Source organism: Cyprinodon tularosa, unplaced genomic scaffold (genome assembly GCF_016077235.1).
Source record: "Cyprinodon tularosa strain WSP-4 unplaced genomic scaffold, ASM1607723v1 ctg18, whole genome shotgun sequence".
Taxonomy (NCBI): Eukaryota; Metazoa; Chordata; class Actinopteri; order Cyprinodontiformes; family Cyprinodontidae; genus Cyprinodon; species Cyprinodon tularosa.
Genome location: NW_024038608.1, coordinates 1,183,032 through 1,200,998, shown reverse-complemented (window position 1 = coordinate 1,200,998; position 17,967 = coordinate 1,183,032). Strand labels below are relative to the sequence as shown.

General features: G+C 36.8%; 1 protein-coding gene across 7 annotated transcripts in view; it reads left to right on the top strand.

Annotated features, from left to right (window-relative positions):
* The first annotated feature begins 7,143 nt into the window (after positions 1-7,143).
* LOC119781576 (poly(rC)-binding protein 3-like) overlaps positions 7,144-17,967 on the top strand; it is a 28,616-nt gene continuing 17,792 nt past the window's right edge. For 4 of the 7 annotated variants that reach the window (XM_038282098.1, XM_038282099.1, XM_038282097.1 and 1 more), the window contains exons 1-5: positions 7,147-7,435; positions 15,962-16,112; positions 16,193-16,216; positions 16,304-16,336; positions 16,424-16,540. In XM_038282098.1, coding sequence (XP_038138026.1) covers positions 16,038-16,112; positions 16,193-16,216; positions 16,304-16,336; positions 16,424-16,540 — 249 coding nt within the window. In that variant the 5' untranslated portion in view covers positions 7,147-7,435; positions 15,962-16,037. Of the gene's footprint in view, positions 7,436-15,961; positions 16,113-16,192; positions 16,217-16,303; positions 16,337-16,423; positions 16,541-17,967 lie in introns of all 7 variants that reach the window. The other 3 variants (XM_038282102.1, XM_038282101.1, XM_038282100.1) reach the window with 2 other exon arrangements.

Below are 17,967 nucleotides of genomic sequence, written 5' to 3'. Positions count from 1 at the left end.
AAAGGGCAGAGAGAAATGTAAAAAGGGCATAGAGAAATGTAAAAAGGGCAGAGAAATAAACAGCGGCGAAGAAATAACTAAGGTAAAAAAATACAAAGGAAGAATAAAACAGACAAAAATATTATAACATGCACATAAATAAATACTTAAAAATATAAGTAATTAAAAAATAAAGTTGAAGATTATAAAGGACAGAAAAATAAATAAGGTAAATATTACAAAGGCAAATAAATAAAGAAGCTAATTAAGAGTTATATACATTTATGTCTCACTTTTTTGTTGGCAATTAATTGTATGCTTATACATTTATTGAGCATTTATTTATTTCTGTATTTATTTTTAAATATGGTAGAGTTGGTCCTTCATACAAGAGTGCCCTGGTTAGAGCTTTGAGATATAAACCCTTAATATAAGTGCCACGGGTTAGTTTGGGAAAGCTTAAGCTTTTATTTAGCTTGAAAAAACTTGAGATGTTTTAATAAAGATGTATTCATATATTCTCTACTTCCATCACATAATTCAAACAAATACTTCTAAATGCTTGCCTTACTTGAGAGAGAGATAAAAATGTATTCAATGTTTGTTCCAATCAAAGAGAAAAACTGGCAATAAAATTCAGTTTGTGGCTGTAACCTGAAAATGAAATGAGCAATGATGTCACATTATGTATTATTGTTGCATAACTGTCAGGATTTTATAACTTTGAGTTTAGTGAGTCAATTTTTACTTGCTGAAATTTAACTAAATGGGATTTATTGCGACATTATTACACAAGGTTGTATAGGGAATGGATTGCTTGTAGGGATAACATATTGGTTCCCATGTTTCTGAATAATCCCTTGACCAATTTACTTTCTGTAGCATTCATATACCACATAAAAGTAGAGGCAAGACAAGAGTATATATTTTACATTTCGCATGTCAATGAAGGGTGTTTTTTTTACCCTTTAAATTGGTGATCTACAATAATGCATTTGTCCTGGTTTAATCAATGAAGAGAACTACTTCTTTTGAAGTATGAGGTTAAGTAGGATCTATGTTTGTATAGATAAAATCAAAGTGAGTGAACAAAACAGAGATACATACATCTGTGTTTGATTCCTCAAGCTTTAGATCCCAGTGTCTGAATGAAAGAAAGATAACTTTTTGATATGAAATGAAATTATAGAAATAAAACTTAAAAACATTTAAAAATACAAATTAAATTTTAATGCAAGAAAATACATTTACAATGCAGATAAACTGAGTTTTAAACATTTATTTTTAAACTGCCGCATTCAATTTGAAGTTACATACACACAGATTCAGTTGGGTAATTCAAATTTTTCTGCTCATAAATTAAAACAGTCATGCTGTGGGCTGTTCCAACTGGAAAAGCTGTGGATCATCATAGCAACCACTGGTCCACTTTTTCAGAGATTGAATTTAATTTAACACAAAGTATGTTCTCTTTCTTATATTCATCCAGAATCATTAGGTTCAGAACTCATAATATGGCTTTCAGAATGTATGTTTACTATTCAGAAATTTTGACAAAATATTATTGTGTGTGAATATTATTTCAATTGAAAAGTCTTTATTTGAAAATATATTACAAAAGTTTTTTTTCACTGCCCTCTAACAATAAATGATCGCTCACTGAATGACATCTAACATTGATCGCAGGCTGTAGTTGTAATTAGGTAAATCCAATATGACCTATTAGTCTCCTAGTTTACATCACTGTGTAGCAAAAATGTCTGAAACATTTATTTTTATTTGTGGGATTCTTTCGCATTTATTTTCCTACAGTCCACTCTTTAATAGCAGGTCTAACGATTTAAATTTGAATTCAATTTCAAAAGTGCCTGAATTTCAGTTTTGTGTTTGGCAATATTTCATTTTTAATTAATGAGCACAGTTCATGTTTCGTTTTTATTTAAACACACATGAGAGTATGGGCTAAAAGGTATCTGAGTCACCTTTTAAGGAGCTTTAAAACTCTTCCTTTTTTTCCACCTCTGTTTTACGCTAAGTAAACAATTAGGAACTAACCATCTCCCCTTCACGCCCTTCTGCTTCCATTAGAATGGTGGTGTCCTGATAGGAATTGTGTGTAAAATGTTGGGAGGTAGCGACACAGGGGTGGGGGGGCAGTGTGCGTTCATCACCTTGCTGGAGGCCACACATGGATCTGGGTGGAGGAATTTTGTCAACTCATAGACTGACAAAAACACCATAGGCTCTCAGGGTACTCAAATATGCCATCTTTGTCTTGGAGTCCCTGAGTGCACCTCATCAATCCATATTTAAAGCTGTTTGGACTTTGTGTAAGAATTAGACATTATACAGGTTTGTTACACTTAAACTGAAATATCTGAATCAGTTTTTTCTTGTCAGGTTCGGGACTGTGACTTACAAATATTAAAAACCTTAAAATTATTGTCTTGGAAGACAAAAATATTACTTAATTGTAGGGGTGCAAGTTATTCGTTATAAACTGTATGTTTTTACAGTTTGCTGAGTTTCAAAAATAGTATGAATTATTGTGTTGGTGTCTTAAATACTGACTGAAACAAAACAAAAAATCATATGCATTTCTAAATGTTTCTATAAAATAACACAGTGATCTATTAATAGGTTACTGAATGATGAACAAGACGAATAAAATTTGTGAAATACTTAGAGTTTCCAATGAACAGAGACGTAAAACTATCTTTTAGAGACAAGATATGTCGCTCTGACGTACTGTAAGACTATTTACCACTTTGTTTGAATTAGGTGGATGGTAAATGTGATATAGCTCTCTGTTTTTAGAGTGAACCAACAATCTGGTGGGAGGGACTTTGTTATCAGCAGTTTCAAACAGATGGTTCTGGTAGCGCTCAGAAGAGTATTACAACACACAAAAACCTTTCCCATTTACTGTGCTTGTTGCTAGGATGTATTTTTCTATCATCTTACTTGTTTGTGTGTTATTCCCTCAACTATTGAGCATCAAAACCTCATCTACCGAGCATCTACCTAACTTTAGGAGTTTGCCTACTCTTTATATTTATAGAAACAATTTTTAAAACCACCTTAGTTGACCATAAAAACTCTTTTTGCAAAACTAAGTAAATTGCTTTAACAATTGTGATGTTTCCATCGAGCACAGCGCCTTTCCTGCCTCACCCTTCATCTGACTGTGTCTCCTACTGAATGTGAAAGGCGATTTAAGAGCTCAGGAAATGCATGTGTTTTAAGGTAATTAACTAATTAGCTATTATATGACACAACAAATTTCCAATATTTACCATTTCTCAAATATTTTATTTTTCAAACAATTTTAAAAAATAGTTTTTTTTAGTTATCTTTAAGCAGTAATCGTCAAAATCCCAGAAATAAAAGCTTGAAATATTTCACTCTTTTCACCAATATTTCACCTTTCACTATTTAATAAAGAATGATAAAAGATGCTGAAATTTTACATGATATTCTACTTTTTGGGTTTGAACTGATATGTTTTTTTTATATATGTTCTATTTTTTAGTCTTACACTTTGTGGTATGTCTGTATATTTCATTTTTTTCTATTGTCTATGTCCAAAGTATGTCCATGTCTGTATTTTAAAGTATGTCTAGGTCTGCATAGGAAAGTAAGAAACGTAATTTCAATTACTTGTATGACCATTGCAAAAATTGACAATAAAGCCGACTTGACTTGATAACACCTTTTAAATCTTTGGATAAATATAAGGAATTTAGCATGTTTATTTCTGCACCGAAATTAATATTTTTATGATTAATTAGAATATATTTAAAACTGGAATTAATCTAAAATGACTAGAATGTGATTTATTCGAATCCTCTGGGCATTTAATTACTACTGAAGTATTTTAATGCAGCAGAATTGTGGCTTAAAACCGCTTCTTTTTCCCGTTTTCAGTTGATTTAAAGACAGGGAAAGAAATGTTATATTCAAGTCTAGTTTAGAATTGATTCAGAATAGTTCTCTTCATGCAGATAGATCTAAAATAGATAGAGGGACACACATTTCTACACACCACAGTCATCCACTGATTAGTTTATAACTGATATTTATTCAAATGGCAGCTCTAAATAATAATAGATGCTTCTCCTTTAATATGACCATCTTCCTCTGTCAGAAACACAGCAGGAACATGGAGAACCTGTGGAAACTATTGGCAGCCGAGTTGGTGAGCTATCACTACTATTTAAAGGATAGTTTATTGATGTATTTTTATAGTTGTAGGTGCTGCCCAGTCAAATAATAGGCCACATGTTTTCGTAACTTCGAAACAGTAGTGTTTTTGACAGCCATCTAGATTAATTCTTAGTCTTAGTCTTCAGGACGAAAAGTATTATTAGTCTAGTCAGTTTTAGTCGACTGAAGGTTTTAGTCTAGTTTTAGTCAGTTTTATGTTGCAAAATAATCCCTTTACAATTTCAAATAACAACCAGATTCTTTACCAGACAGACCTGGCCTTGCCTAGTTACTACAACTGCTGGTCACAGAATGATGCCATGCAATAAATAAAAACTGCTGTTGGGCAGAAAACTTGATTTATAGAATTCAAATAAACTTTTTCATAAATTAATGACCAACTTTATAAAAAAGTGTCTCACACTTTCAACTTTTTGTTCAACTAGTTTTATTGGTTGTTTTAGATACCTAGTGTGGCCAGTTACTGGTTTGCATATAAGAAAATAATGGCTCATTTTACCTACAATTTTAAAACATACAACATTTCTGTACTTATTTCAAGTGGTAGTTATTGCCTGGTTGTAAGGCCAAAGGCTTTACAAATAAGGTAAGGCAGAGGATTGTAATTATTTGCTATCAATTCCCAATTGCTGCCCCAACTTGTAGTCTTAAAATCCCTCATATGACTAAATGTTATGGTCTATAGTCAAACGTTGCAGAATTACCAATTACTGACCTTACAAGCCAAGAAAAACAAGCTAACAGTTCATTTCAGGCAATGGCCCAACTACCGGCCAATCTAACTTTGCCAATCTGGACACATTTTAGTTTACAATGTTTACATTATGCTGTACAACCTTTGTAAAATTAGTTTAAGGGGGGTAACTTTGCATGGTTTTAGGGTAAAACCATTTAAAAACCTATAAGACCTTTATTTTAGTTTAAACACAATTTACAGAGCCAGCATATGTCGCCTGGCCAACTGCTAGCCTTAGAAATTTGGTTGGACAAAATACTTCTTTCATAGAGTATGCAGTATTACTCTTTCTCCTTGGTTGGTTTTGAGGTCCAGCTGCTGATCTAGCAAGCATCAGAAACCAAGAAAAACAAAATATAAGGTCTCCTTTCAGCACTGTTACTGGCCACCTAGTGACTGAACTTCAAGAGCACAAAACCTGAGTTTAGTTTTAAATCTTTTGACTAATCTTTAGACATCCTAAATTTGTAATTTTAGTTCAGTTAGCCGTGTATGGCTGTTTAAGGCACAGCTACTGACCCAGCTTCTCACCAAACCAATGATTTTCTAAACCTCGAATAACTACAGGTACATGTGAGAAAAACTTTAGTTCAGACGTTTTAGACATCATTAATTTCTGTTGGTTTTAAGGTCTAATTACTGGCATTCACACCTTGATGGTTATGTTGGATTCGCTAAGCAAAGTCTATCTCTTTCAGCTGGGCATACACTATACGATATTTCAATCCTTGTACTCGGCTACAGCTCAAACTCTAAGATGGTTTAAAAGTTCACAGTATGTATGTTCCTACTCTGAACGGCCAGATGCTCTGATGCTATCTAACTGCTCATACTGTACGTCCAAAATCCACATGTCGGACTCACAGCCGAGAGATGGCGCTGGTTGGACTCGTCAATCTGATAGAAGAAGAACTGCCTAATTTGCACATGCGCAGTGCATGAGGTTCTGGTAAATCAGCTCTTAGACACTCGTAGCTATGCTTCAACAGCAGTATTTGCCCACAAACGCCTCATGAGGGCTGACTGAATTTCCAACATGTTTGATTTTCTGCCGACCTTACGATTTCTGATCGGGAGGTGGTCGTGAGAGGCTAATCGGCCCTCGTTATTCCCTGTAAACTACACGACGCAGGATACACTTTGAGGCCTGATCCATAAAAAAAAGTCTTGCACAGCTGCCGAATAATCCAGACAAAAACTTGTACAGTGTATGACTTCTTTAATGATTGCCTTTAAATAATTGTATGCTTTGATTGCTCTGGTTAAATTACAATTGGATCGTCCAGGAATTGCTTTAGACGCACCAGAACTTTTTCTTGCCCCCTGACACTGTCAGTATCCTTTTAGTTACAGCAGTTTAAATGCTATTAACCATATAACTGTATACATCGTTAATTTATCTGAATAAAAAGATTAGTGGAAGTTATTTGGGGTGTAATGTAAACCTTTGCCTCTTGCAATTCAATGTGGAACGGATTTAATGCTCTATTTGTAGTTTCTCCCATGGGCTATTTTACAGTCGGATGAATAGGTAAAGGCATGATTGCCATGTAGTATATTATGTAGGTGCACAAATTAAACACAGACACCATCTGTGTGCTGAGCATCTCCACTAAATTCCTACAATTGAAAAAGAGGTGAAACTTGTTCTGTATTGTCTGCATTGGCCCTAATCCACACATCCTAACCCTCCTGCTTTTTGCTGGTGCTTCTGCTGCTGCCCTCCGACCCAAATGATGAGAGATTAAGCTCTGCGCAACTGTCCATCTGACACAAGGGCTGGATTTGCGCTGGATTGGGAAAAAAATCTGGACGGGCGGCTTCTAAAGCTCTGTAATTCTGAACAAACATGCTCTCAGAGGAAAGCAGATTAAAAAGCAGGAGCAGTGAGTAAGTGTGCAGGTTTTGGGGCGTTTGGTTGCGCCATAAAGTTCTGGTCCAGTTTCTCTGAGCTGTTTTTGTGTCACTTGCCATTACCAATAACAAGGGCGATGGCTTTGTGGATTCGGAATGCCCCCCCAGGCTAAAGTTCTGATTCAGACTGCCCCATCATCCCCAGACATGCCCCTGCAATGCCCATGTGCCTCACCGGGCATGTCCCCATTTTTTTTTGATGCATCTAACGGAAATGGAAAGGGTGGGGGTGGGCATAAAGGACGGTGGGTGATGGTCACCCAAACTACCCCTCTGTCATCATGCAGTCTATTTACAAAACATCAGTGCAAAGGGTCGCAACAGAAACCTCGCTCGACGACGATACGAGTCGGTTTCATCGTATAAATTCAAGAGGCGTCACATGTAGATTGGGTTGCTCACGTGACTCCGGTTTGATGGGCCAATAGCGTGGCAGAGTTTTTTATTTTTTTTTCTGATCAGAGCTAAAGGAAAAGAGGTGGGTGGGAGGAGGGGGGAGAAATCATTTTCCCTTTGCGATTTTTTAATCCTCCAACGGCGAAAGCGGTCGTCAGCTACTGTATCCTGCCCTGCAAAAAGGTAAAGTCTACTTTGTCGTTCTAATTACGGCTTCTGGTTATTTTTTCATAAGAGGTGACGCTTTATTCGGCAAAACCCACACCTTCATGCATTTCAAATTTAAATTTCTTAGATATTTTTAGTCCTTCCTTGGTTGTTTGTGTCACAGGGGTTCAAACTCTCGAAAAAGTGGAATTTCAAAGTTCCTTTTCAAGTTGTGGAATGCCATCAATAATTAATCAACTTGGTAGTCAACGCAACGGGACCGACTTTGTTTTTAAAAAAAATTATCATTTTAAATGCTTTCTTTGGCAAAACCCCAACAGGATGACTTCATGCTGGGTGGGAATCTTGTGGTTTTCGTACAAAGAACAGCCAGTTTTCCAGCCAGCTGATTTTGCTCCCAGACGTCCACTGATTATTGATGTTGAACTGATTGTCTTTGCTTTCAGGCATAAGCGATTTCATTGTTTGGGAATTAGCTGCATCAACTGTTGACACAATAGAAGAGGTCGTTATTACGAGTATCTTCATGCGGATATAAGCGTGGCAGCTGTTGGGTGGTCATACAACAAAAAAAAAATGTCCTTCCTCATTTCGCTTGACCCTAATTTTAATTGTAGGTTTATTTGGATAATAAGCTAAGATGTAATCATGTGGTGACGAAGCTGAAATGCGCAAAAAAGAAGGATCAAAGGGAAGAAAATAGGAACGTTTTCAACTCGTTCCGCATCAGCGCCGGGGGGAAGCTCGGCGTATGGAAGCCATGACTTTGTGACAACCAGTGATCTCACATTACAAACTGTGGCAAATCTAAAATGGCCGACTTAGCGCTCCTTTTTGAGCACAACATGGTGTGCCTCTGTTCTCTCTGGTTTTTCCTCTCCGTGCCGGAGGTCTATGAGGTAGCTTTGAAGATTGTTGGCCATCACCATTTGTCGGCTGCGTCCTTCGGTTTGACTCCTTGAGATAGCTGCAGCTTTGATTGTGATTAAGGTTGAGACGTCAGGACGCTGGGCTCCTGATTTAGACTGACAGCTCTTGAGAGGACTGTCATAGCAGTGCATTGGAAGGCTGACTGGGCGTACAACCCCCCACCCCCCTCCAAGCCCCCCCGCTTCGCCACATAAAACAAAAGCCAGACGAGACCAGAGCTGCTCATATACCAGGGAACGGAGCTGGAATTGCTCAACTCCCCAGTTCTACTTGATAAGACGTCCTATGGGTTTCAAAAAAACACATATTCAACACTTTCACCTCCGAAAATTTCAACTTTGACAGTTTTTTCTCACATTTTTTCCACAGTGAGGCACTCCTTTGATACAGAACATATGCCTGAAACTGATCACTCTTTGCGGTCCCCCTCAGCTGCCCTACATGTTTCTTAATTTCCCTTTTGTTCACTGCTAATTGGAGCAAAAACACGTCCCAGATTTGTCTAAATGATGATGGACATAAATTTGTAGCATGTTTTTTTTTTTTTTTTGGGGGGGGGGGGGGGGGGGGGGGGGGGGGGGCATGTTTGAATAATGTGCAGAGCAGTGAGGATATACATATTTTAACCCTTTACATCTTCTATTGGCACATCTTAAAGGTGAAAACATCTAACGTACATAGACATTTTTTCTTCCTCAACAATAATAAACATTGCTGTTGTTTCCTGTTTCCTATTGAACCTTATGACTTTCTAAATCTGTGGTTAGGGGTCAGCTAATTTGGCCCCGATTACACCCGTTTATTGTATTCCCTTACAAGTATTTTTTTCTGTTTCCCTCCCATCTTGCATCCTTAAGTACAGAAAACTCATTATTTCTATTAACACTACATTTTCCACTAAATGAAATGAAAAAATGTGCCTTAACATAAACAAAATTTTAAATTTCTCTTGTTTTGATAGCCTTTTATAAAAAAAAAGAAATCAAGACTGGCTTTAATTGGAAGAATGTCAGCTCCGTAATGCAATAATCGACATAATAAGCAGTAGTGGGTATTTCTCAGAGTGATAGAATAATGAATTTGCATGCAAAAGATGCAAAAAGATCATACAATCTTGAAAATTACCAAAGTTTTGTATTTTATTTAAGCTGGTTTAGATATCTGAAACTGGTAAGTTTAGTTTAAGAACCCACACTCTACTTAAAAAGTTCTCAATCCATTTAGGATCCACAAAAAATCCCTCTTCTCTCAAGCATTTTCAGCAACTTTCCATCATTCACACACTGATGATTCTGCATACAGTCTGAGCATCTCCTCATTGTTGGCAGCAACTAAAGAGGAAAGAGGTCAAGGGATCACCAATTCGGGTTCTTCAAGAGCGAGGCTCAAGTCTTTTCTATGGTTGAGGCGAAGGAGGACAGAGGATGAGGAGGAGGAGGAGGGAGCCATTTTGTGCACTGCGTTGCCCAGCCGAGCGTAAAGCGTGATTAATTCAATAGCCGCCATAGAAGAGGAGGAGGAGGAGGCTAGCAGCGCCGAGCATGACCCACTTTTACTATAAGATGTCAGGAAAAATTCCCCGCCATATCCCTCTTTTTGCTTTCACTTTTAACGACTTCCTGCCAGAGGAGAGGCAAAAAAAAAAAAAAAAAACAACCCCCCACCCAGCTCAAATCAAGTTTCAATGTTATTTAGCGTGGACGCAGCACATAAAAAAGTAACAGGCTGGAAGGTTTTTGGCGCCACTGAATTACAGACCCTTGACCTCATTCTACAGAATGGAACTATTGAACTATAGCTTGTTTACCATCTTTCTTTTTAACTAAATAAAGAGTCTGAGTCTTAACCGGAAGAAAAAATGCCCTTTTAGTTTGGTTTTTCTTGCTAGTTCTTTTTTCACTTCGTTTCTTAAGAATGAAATCTGGAGCAAGTATTTTTGTCTCCAAGATGGATCCATTGATTTAATCCCTGCCTTTTACATTTTTTTTTACTTTTCGCTCCCTCCCTCCTGCCTGCCCCTGGTGAGGACCTGCACCGCTGGCTTGGGTCTTAAACCCGGATTAAGGCCTTTTACGTAATCTGGTCTTCTCTGGGAAATTGGAGGGACAGCTGGCGACAGAATCTCCACCGCTCATCTATCGAACCTCTGCTGGCCTCCAAAACCAGCATCTAGCACAGATTAGGATGAATTTATAGCAGGAACCTTGCGAAAATATTTCCATTTCAATACATGTCCAGGATTACAGGGAATCTATAAGCACTGTATGTTGTGAAAGGATCTAAAGGGATGCTGGTTAGATCATAGTTAGGCTAATATAAAAGAAAATCAATACCCTTTTCTGGATTTGTAATCATTAAAACACTCTCCCACCCTTGTCACTCCCACCCTTGTCATTTGCAAAGAATAATTTGGATATTCAGGTTTCAACTGAAGCCCAACACCAGAACACATATATCAATATGATAATTATCAGAGCAGGTGATGACTCCTTTAAAGAGTGACTGTGGAAAAAAATCTAGAAATAAGTCATGCTTTTTTGTAATTATGTGTTTAATCTACAGCAGATGAGTTATGGATGTTTATAAAAATTGTAAAAGGTAGTTTAAACATATATAATTTTCACAACATATAAAAAGGGTCCACATTAAAGTATATCTAAATGTAGTGCAATAGCGATACGTCAAAAAGATGCTTTATTCAAAACCAAGAAACAACTTTGTAAGATAAAGTCTATGACGTCTAAATATGGCATGAAAAGTGATGAGTTATTATGTAAACGGTAAAAGGGATTTAGAAAAAGTAATCTAAAAATGTCTACATGTTGTTGAAAAAAAAACAAACAAAACAAAAAAACTTAACTTTAGGAACTACCTCCACACAAAGACATCATATGTGTACAGTAGCTAATTGGTGCGTAAATACATGATTTCACAGTGAATTAAAAAGGTCTAGCGAATTCAAAGATTTGATTAACAGAAGAAAAACAAGACTTGCATAAACATGTAAAGAAATAAAATGCTGTGAATAAAAAGGCTGGGATCACAGAAAACAGAGAGCGGCAAAATGGAAACATGCTGTAACACAAAAACGCCCTGCAAATACATAACACTAAAACACAAAATAAATGCAAGTAAAAAAACACTCTAAGTGAAAACTCAAATACAAGTTAATAAAAGCTACGAATGAGTGCCACATGGAAGAGCTCTAAAACACTTTGGGGAGAAAGACATCATGATGGACCAGACCCCTGTAAAAGCAAAAAACGGATTCTGAGAAAAAACTAAATCCATAAACAAGATTGAAAGAAAAACACAGTTTTTTTTTTTTTACTTTCTTCAGATGCCTTCTAGATGATATCCCATTTATGCTTTCGCTAAGCATCTCCTTCATAATCATCAATTTATTGTAATGTCTATATTCTGTTCCCATATGAGTTACCGACTGTCTCTCCACAGTGGTCTGGCGCTCCTCTATTCTTAAGAACTTGTTCGCGACTTTTCTTGATTTGCAGTTGTATTTGCTGCTTGCATCATTTTTCCTTTGCATGTGTTTTGTGTTTGCCCCAGTTTTGTGTTAGCTAGTGTAACCTTTGTTTTAGCTAGTCGCTTTTATATTAGCGTGTCTGACTTTTGTATTTGCTAGTCAAACTTTTGTGTTGGTTTGTCTAACTTTTGTTTTAACATGTTTAGCTTGTGTTAGCTAATCTTAACTTAGCTAATCTTAACTTTTGTGTTTGCTTGTCTTACTTTTGTTTTAGAATGTCTAACTTTAGCGTTAGGAGGGTCTAGCTTTTGTGTTAGCTAATCTTAACTTTTGTGTTTGCTTGTCTTACTTTTGTTTTAGAATGTCTAACTTTGGCGTTAGAAGAATCTAGCTTTTGTGTTAGCTAACCTTAACTTTTGTGTTTGCTTGTCTAACTTTTGTTTTAGCCGGTCTAACTTTAGCGTATGAAGAGTCTAGCTTTTGTGTTAGCTAATCTTAACTTTTGTGTTTGCTTGTCTAACTTTTGTTTTAGCATGTCTAACTTTAGCATTAGAAGAGTCTAGTTTTTGTGTTAACTAATCTTAACTTTTGTGTTTGCTTGTCTAACTTTTGTTTTAGCATGTCTAACTTTAGTGTTAGAAGAGTCTAGTTTTTGTGTTAGCTAATCTTAACTTTTGTGTTTGCTTGTCTAACTTTTGTTTTAGCATGTCTAACTTTAGTGTTAGAAGAGTCTAGCTTTTGTGTTAGCTAATCTTAACTTTTGTGTTTGCTTGTCTAACTTTTGTTTTAGCATGTTTAACTTTAGCATTAGAAGAGTCCAGCTTTTGTGTTATCTAATCTTAACTTTTGTTTTTGCTTGTCTAACCTTTTTATTAGCTCGTCTAACTTTTGTCTTAGCATGTCTAACTTTTGCGCTAGCGCAGTCTAGCTTCTGTGTTTGCTAAAATAACTTTTGCGTTTGTTGCTATAATGTTTCTGATTGCTTGTGTAACATTTTTGTTTGTTAGTCTACCTTTTGTTTTAGCTAGTCTAACTTTTAACTTCTGTGAAATCATGTATTTGTGCAGCGTTTGCATACCTGGGCAGTTGTATGTACATAGGGGTAAAGATGTTACACCTCTAACTAAGAAAAGATATTTACTCAGGATGTTTATAAGATGTCTTTATGGTGTAGCTGCTAGGCCTGTATCTTAATGGGGGATGTTTTTGACTCCGTTTGTGTTAGGAAGGGCATCCAGTTAAGTCTTTGTGTGATAAAAATGCCAAAAACCATTTTGGAACTTGCTTGGAAAATCTACCTTTCCACTTTTAAATCATTTTGCAGATTTAGAATTTATATATTAAAAAAATAATAATTTTAGCAGAGAATTTGAGAGTGGAATTAAAAAATATTATCATGAAAAAGTGGAGCTTTTTAATTTGTAAATCATAACTAGCTGTCTGAATCCATAAGCAGACTCTCCAGATTATTGGTAATAAATCTGTTTGATTTTACCAACCAATGAAAATCTGACAAATTTGCATGATCTGGATGGTTGTTTTTTGTTGGCATGACTGTAATTTGATGAAATATCAGCTGCACAATTTGTCAGGTGAGACTGTGTAATTATATATAGGAGCCAATAAGAAATTTATTTCAGTTTCCACATGGCAGCAGAGCCTGTGATTGACAGACAGTGACTTTCAGCCAAGGTCAGTCGCTGCAGGAGCTTTTCTGTTTATTTAAAAAAAAAGCATCTGATAAAACAGATGACAAATTTACACACTATTGTTTGTCATTTAACATGAATCATCTTCGTTCTATTGTTTCCTCTTTTCATTTGGATCCTAGAAAAATAAAAAAAATAACTGTGATTTTCCTTGATCTGAAGCTTTCTGCTGTCCATTACACACCTCCTCTGAATTTCTGAGGGAAGTCATCCCATTTTTAAAAAAGCCAAGCTGTTGCTTTCAATCCGGGCTGCAGTATTCTGGATTCTTGCATCAGGGAATCCAGCTGCAGATTAAAAACCCTGCAGCAGACTCCATGTGATCATTTAGATATCTTATTTTTGAGTCAGGTGGCGGTTTGTGGCGCCCTCTTGTGTTTGCTCTGATATTTCTGAGTCCTGATTGAGTCGTTACATCAGAGTTAAGGCAGTATCAGAGAAAATCCAGGTTAGATAAAAAAGTATTTTGTTGCTAGATTAGTTTTTTTTTTTGACTGAGGGAACATTTGCTGCCCTTAAAAAAAAAGTATTGAATAATTTACAAGGGGAAAATGCTTTTATTTTTAAGATTTGATCTGATGAAAACATCCTAAAACACCAAATTGGAAGAAAAAAAAAATGTGATGAAAAGGTATTAGTTTTTTTTTGCCACCTTTTATTTTTCAAATTTTAAGATCAGACATGTTGATTTCTCAGTTTAACCCTTACAGAACCAGGTTAGTTATTTGGTGTACCTGTAAATACTTAATGAACAAACCCTGTTGTCCCATAATAAGAATAGATCCCCCTGCTAAAGCACCTGTTTGTTTAAATTCCATAAGCCATATCCAATGAATTGATTTCGGACTTGTAGAATTAAGAAATCACCTAAATAAAACCTCTCTGAAAATATAAAATAAACTAAAGGATCTTTAATTCACAAAAAGTTGAGAAAAATGTCAGCAAAATCAAAGGCTTTAGGATCTCAGCTGACCATTGTCCATAACAGTGGTAAACCTTCCCAGAAGTTACTAAAATGACTCACATCAACAAATTATCCTAAAAGAACTAAGAGCAACATCTAAAGCAGTGCAGTTCTAAGTTGGATCTGTTAAGGAGAGTCTTGATGATTGCGCAATAAGAATAGACATCTTCCATTGCATTAATGGGAGAGTTTTAAGACCCAAACCACTGGAGACCACACAACATAAATTTAATTGATCTCCTTAGCCCAAATTCATAACTAATGTTGGGTCAATGCACTTTACAGAGCCAATTCAATCAAATCATCCACACGTATCAGTTACAATTTTTCTATCCATGGAAATCAAGCTGATTGCATGCTGTCACTGACTCCTTAGATTTAGTTCCCATTGGATCGCTTACATTTTGCCACCGGATTGGGACCAATTCCTCATACTAATTATAGCAGTGCCCACAGTGGATGGGGAAAAAAACAACCCTTTAAACAAGAACAAATCTCAAGCAGAAGCGGGCCAATTCTGAGTTTGAGAAGACAGCATTAACACACAAAGAGCACAGAAGCATTGATCCAGGAAGACTTTGTTTGAAAGAATAGGTTTACATTATCTCTTTTTTAGGAGAGAAAAACAACAAGGCAGATTTCTAAAGCTCAGGTTTATAAGATAAGAGGGAGCACACAGTCAGAAAAAGCTAACCTCAACAAATGTTTAGGGTGAAAAGACATCTCTACAAATAGACAGGACCAAGTATATGAATAGTATAGAAGGAGAACATTAGCTCACAGGCAGAAGTAGCAATCTGATGCTGCTTTCCAGGACGGACAAAATGCCAGGCCAAGTGTGGCTACTATAAAGAAAAACAACAACCAAAAAAATAGAGGCTTAAGGTTATGTCATGCATATTTGGACAACTCTGAGTAAAACAATTAGAGCCAACTAGAAAAGTAGAGCCCTGCCAAACTGGGCTGTACACTCTGCCCCCCTTCCCCCCTCTACTCCTTAAGAGGTCTTCAGGTCCTCCGGCAGCCTAAGCCTGTAGCAGCATACCTACAAAGATAGCTCAGGAGGATAAACTGCTTTTCAGACTTAAACTAGAACATTAAGATCTGTTTAATTTACCCTTAAAAAGATTTAGAGGGATTGATAGTTTTTCGGGGAAAGTTTTCTAAGTACTAACAAAGCTAAAGTAGAAGTTCTTGGTGAATTAAACCTCCCTCCTTGATGGTGTAAACGACTTCTTGGAAGAATTTGCAAAGACATAGTTGCAATTTTGTTGCACCTACGTGGCACAACCAGTAATAAGCTAAGCTTAACAAATACTTTGTCACATAGAGTTTGTTTAAATAGCTTTGCTCTCTTAAAAAGAGAAATTATCTTTTGAAAGTTGCTTTCTGGATTTACTAAAATTATCTTTGTCATCACCTTAATTCTCTGGTTCCTTTTTTTGGCATGGCAGCTGACCGGTTAGCTGATTCCACCACCACCTCCTCTCTCACGTCACCACGCCCCTTCCTTTCACTTCCAATCCCGACATGGAACCCATCAAGGTGCAATCAGAAGGCGGTCTAAATGTGACTCTCACCATCAGGCTGCTGATGCATGGAAAGGTACAAACAGCTGTTGAAACCTCTGGCTTCTACGTTGATGTTTTAGGATTGAAAATAATCAGTTTGTTCTTCTTTTGCAGGAGGTGGGAAGCATAATCGGAAAGGTATTGATCAAAAGTACTTTAATTGGAGCTTTTCAAGTGAGATCTAAGTTGCAAGGAAAGATCTGACTTGTTTCATCTACTTTTCAGAAAGGAGAGACTGTGAAGAAAATGCGCGAAGATGTAAGATCTGTCCTCGTAAGATTTATCAGCCAATTGGGATATAAAACAAAAAGTAAATACATTGCATATTTTCTGCTTTTTTTCCAGAGTGGTGCCCGCATCAACATCTCGGAGGGGAATTGTCCTGAGCGGATAGTGACAATCACCGGGCCGACAGACGCCATTTTCAAGGCCTTTGCCATGATTGCCTACAAGTTTGAAGAGGTAAAGCTTTAGCTGAACATCCTAGTTAGAAGAAATAGCTCAATTTGGACCACATTTGGTCCCCATATCTGTCCTTATATTGTATGTAGTATGATTTACAATTTGATGTTAGAACTACTGGAGGGCATAATAGGTGTCATGACCACTTAATCCACATTGACACAGGCAATGACCAAAGCACCCGACAATTAAAACTATACCTGAACATCAAAAAAATCCTAAAGCACAGTTGATTCCTCATATTTGCATTAGACAACATCTTCAATAACATTGAATGTAAGCTGAATTCTCTGAGTATTACTAAGGTCTTAAACTCCATAATCCATCTCTACCTGCTCCTGCTTCAATACATGACCATCAATACATGATTAAGTATAATTGTAGTCGTATTGCGGCTTTGCATGAGGTTTTCTGCTTTTTTGATAGCTTAACATTTCGAAGGCGACCACGATAGAGCGATGTTTTAATGATGTCTTTTCTGATGTCCTTAGAGAGACTGATCTATCTTTAAAGCCTTAACAATGGACAGCTCTATTGTCTTTTCTTTTTAAAATGGGTATATTTGCTATTCTCAGCATGGCATGATTCAGGGACTACAAAATTCCCAAAACAGAGTGTGTTGCTTGGAGCTTTTGTATCACACCCATAGTTATTTGACTGGTTCTAACCTGATGATGCTAACCCTGTTAGTCCCTCCTTTGAAATTGAGCTGTACCAGTTCTTAACCAGACTGACATAACGTATATGTCTTATCAATCTGTTTCACCAGCCTAAGGGAAAGGAGCCTGTATTTTTTCTTATTGATAGCTACTTTAGCATATAAAGCTTGCTACATTCCTATCCTGCTGTAAAGAGCTATAAGAAATCCCACTATCCTTTGCGTGACAGCCAACCTCACGGATGTAAACAAAAATAGATTATTGTTTATATCTCTGAACTCTGTGGGACACATGCAAATGTTAACACTTTCATATGGTTTGTTTTTTTGTAATGGAGAGTTTTAGCTGGCCGCCACATTTGTTCATTTGTTAATGTATGTTTTTTCCAGTTCTTTTCCAAAAGGCTGTTTTTGCAATTCGACAAAATGTATCCATGTGCGTTTCTGCTGCATAAAGTCATCCGTTATAATGTCCATGTTTGGTACAGCAGTCCAGAGTTACTTTCCTTTCCTGTTGTGTTTGAATCAAGCCCTTGTTACTGTCTTCTCTTATCTCATGTCTTCAAGGTCAAGAGAAGGGTTTCAGAGTTGTGGCCATTACTTTATTGTTTTCAAACAGATGCATAAGCTGGTGTAGCCAACGTCGGTCCTCTAGAGCTACTGCAGGACTGAAACAAATGAATGGGTGATGCCCAGGCCTCTGCATAACTTACCAACATGCAGGGTGTGTTGGAGCAGTGAGCATGCAAAAGCTGTAGAACAATGGCCC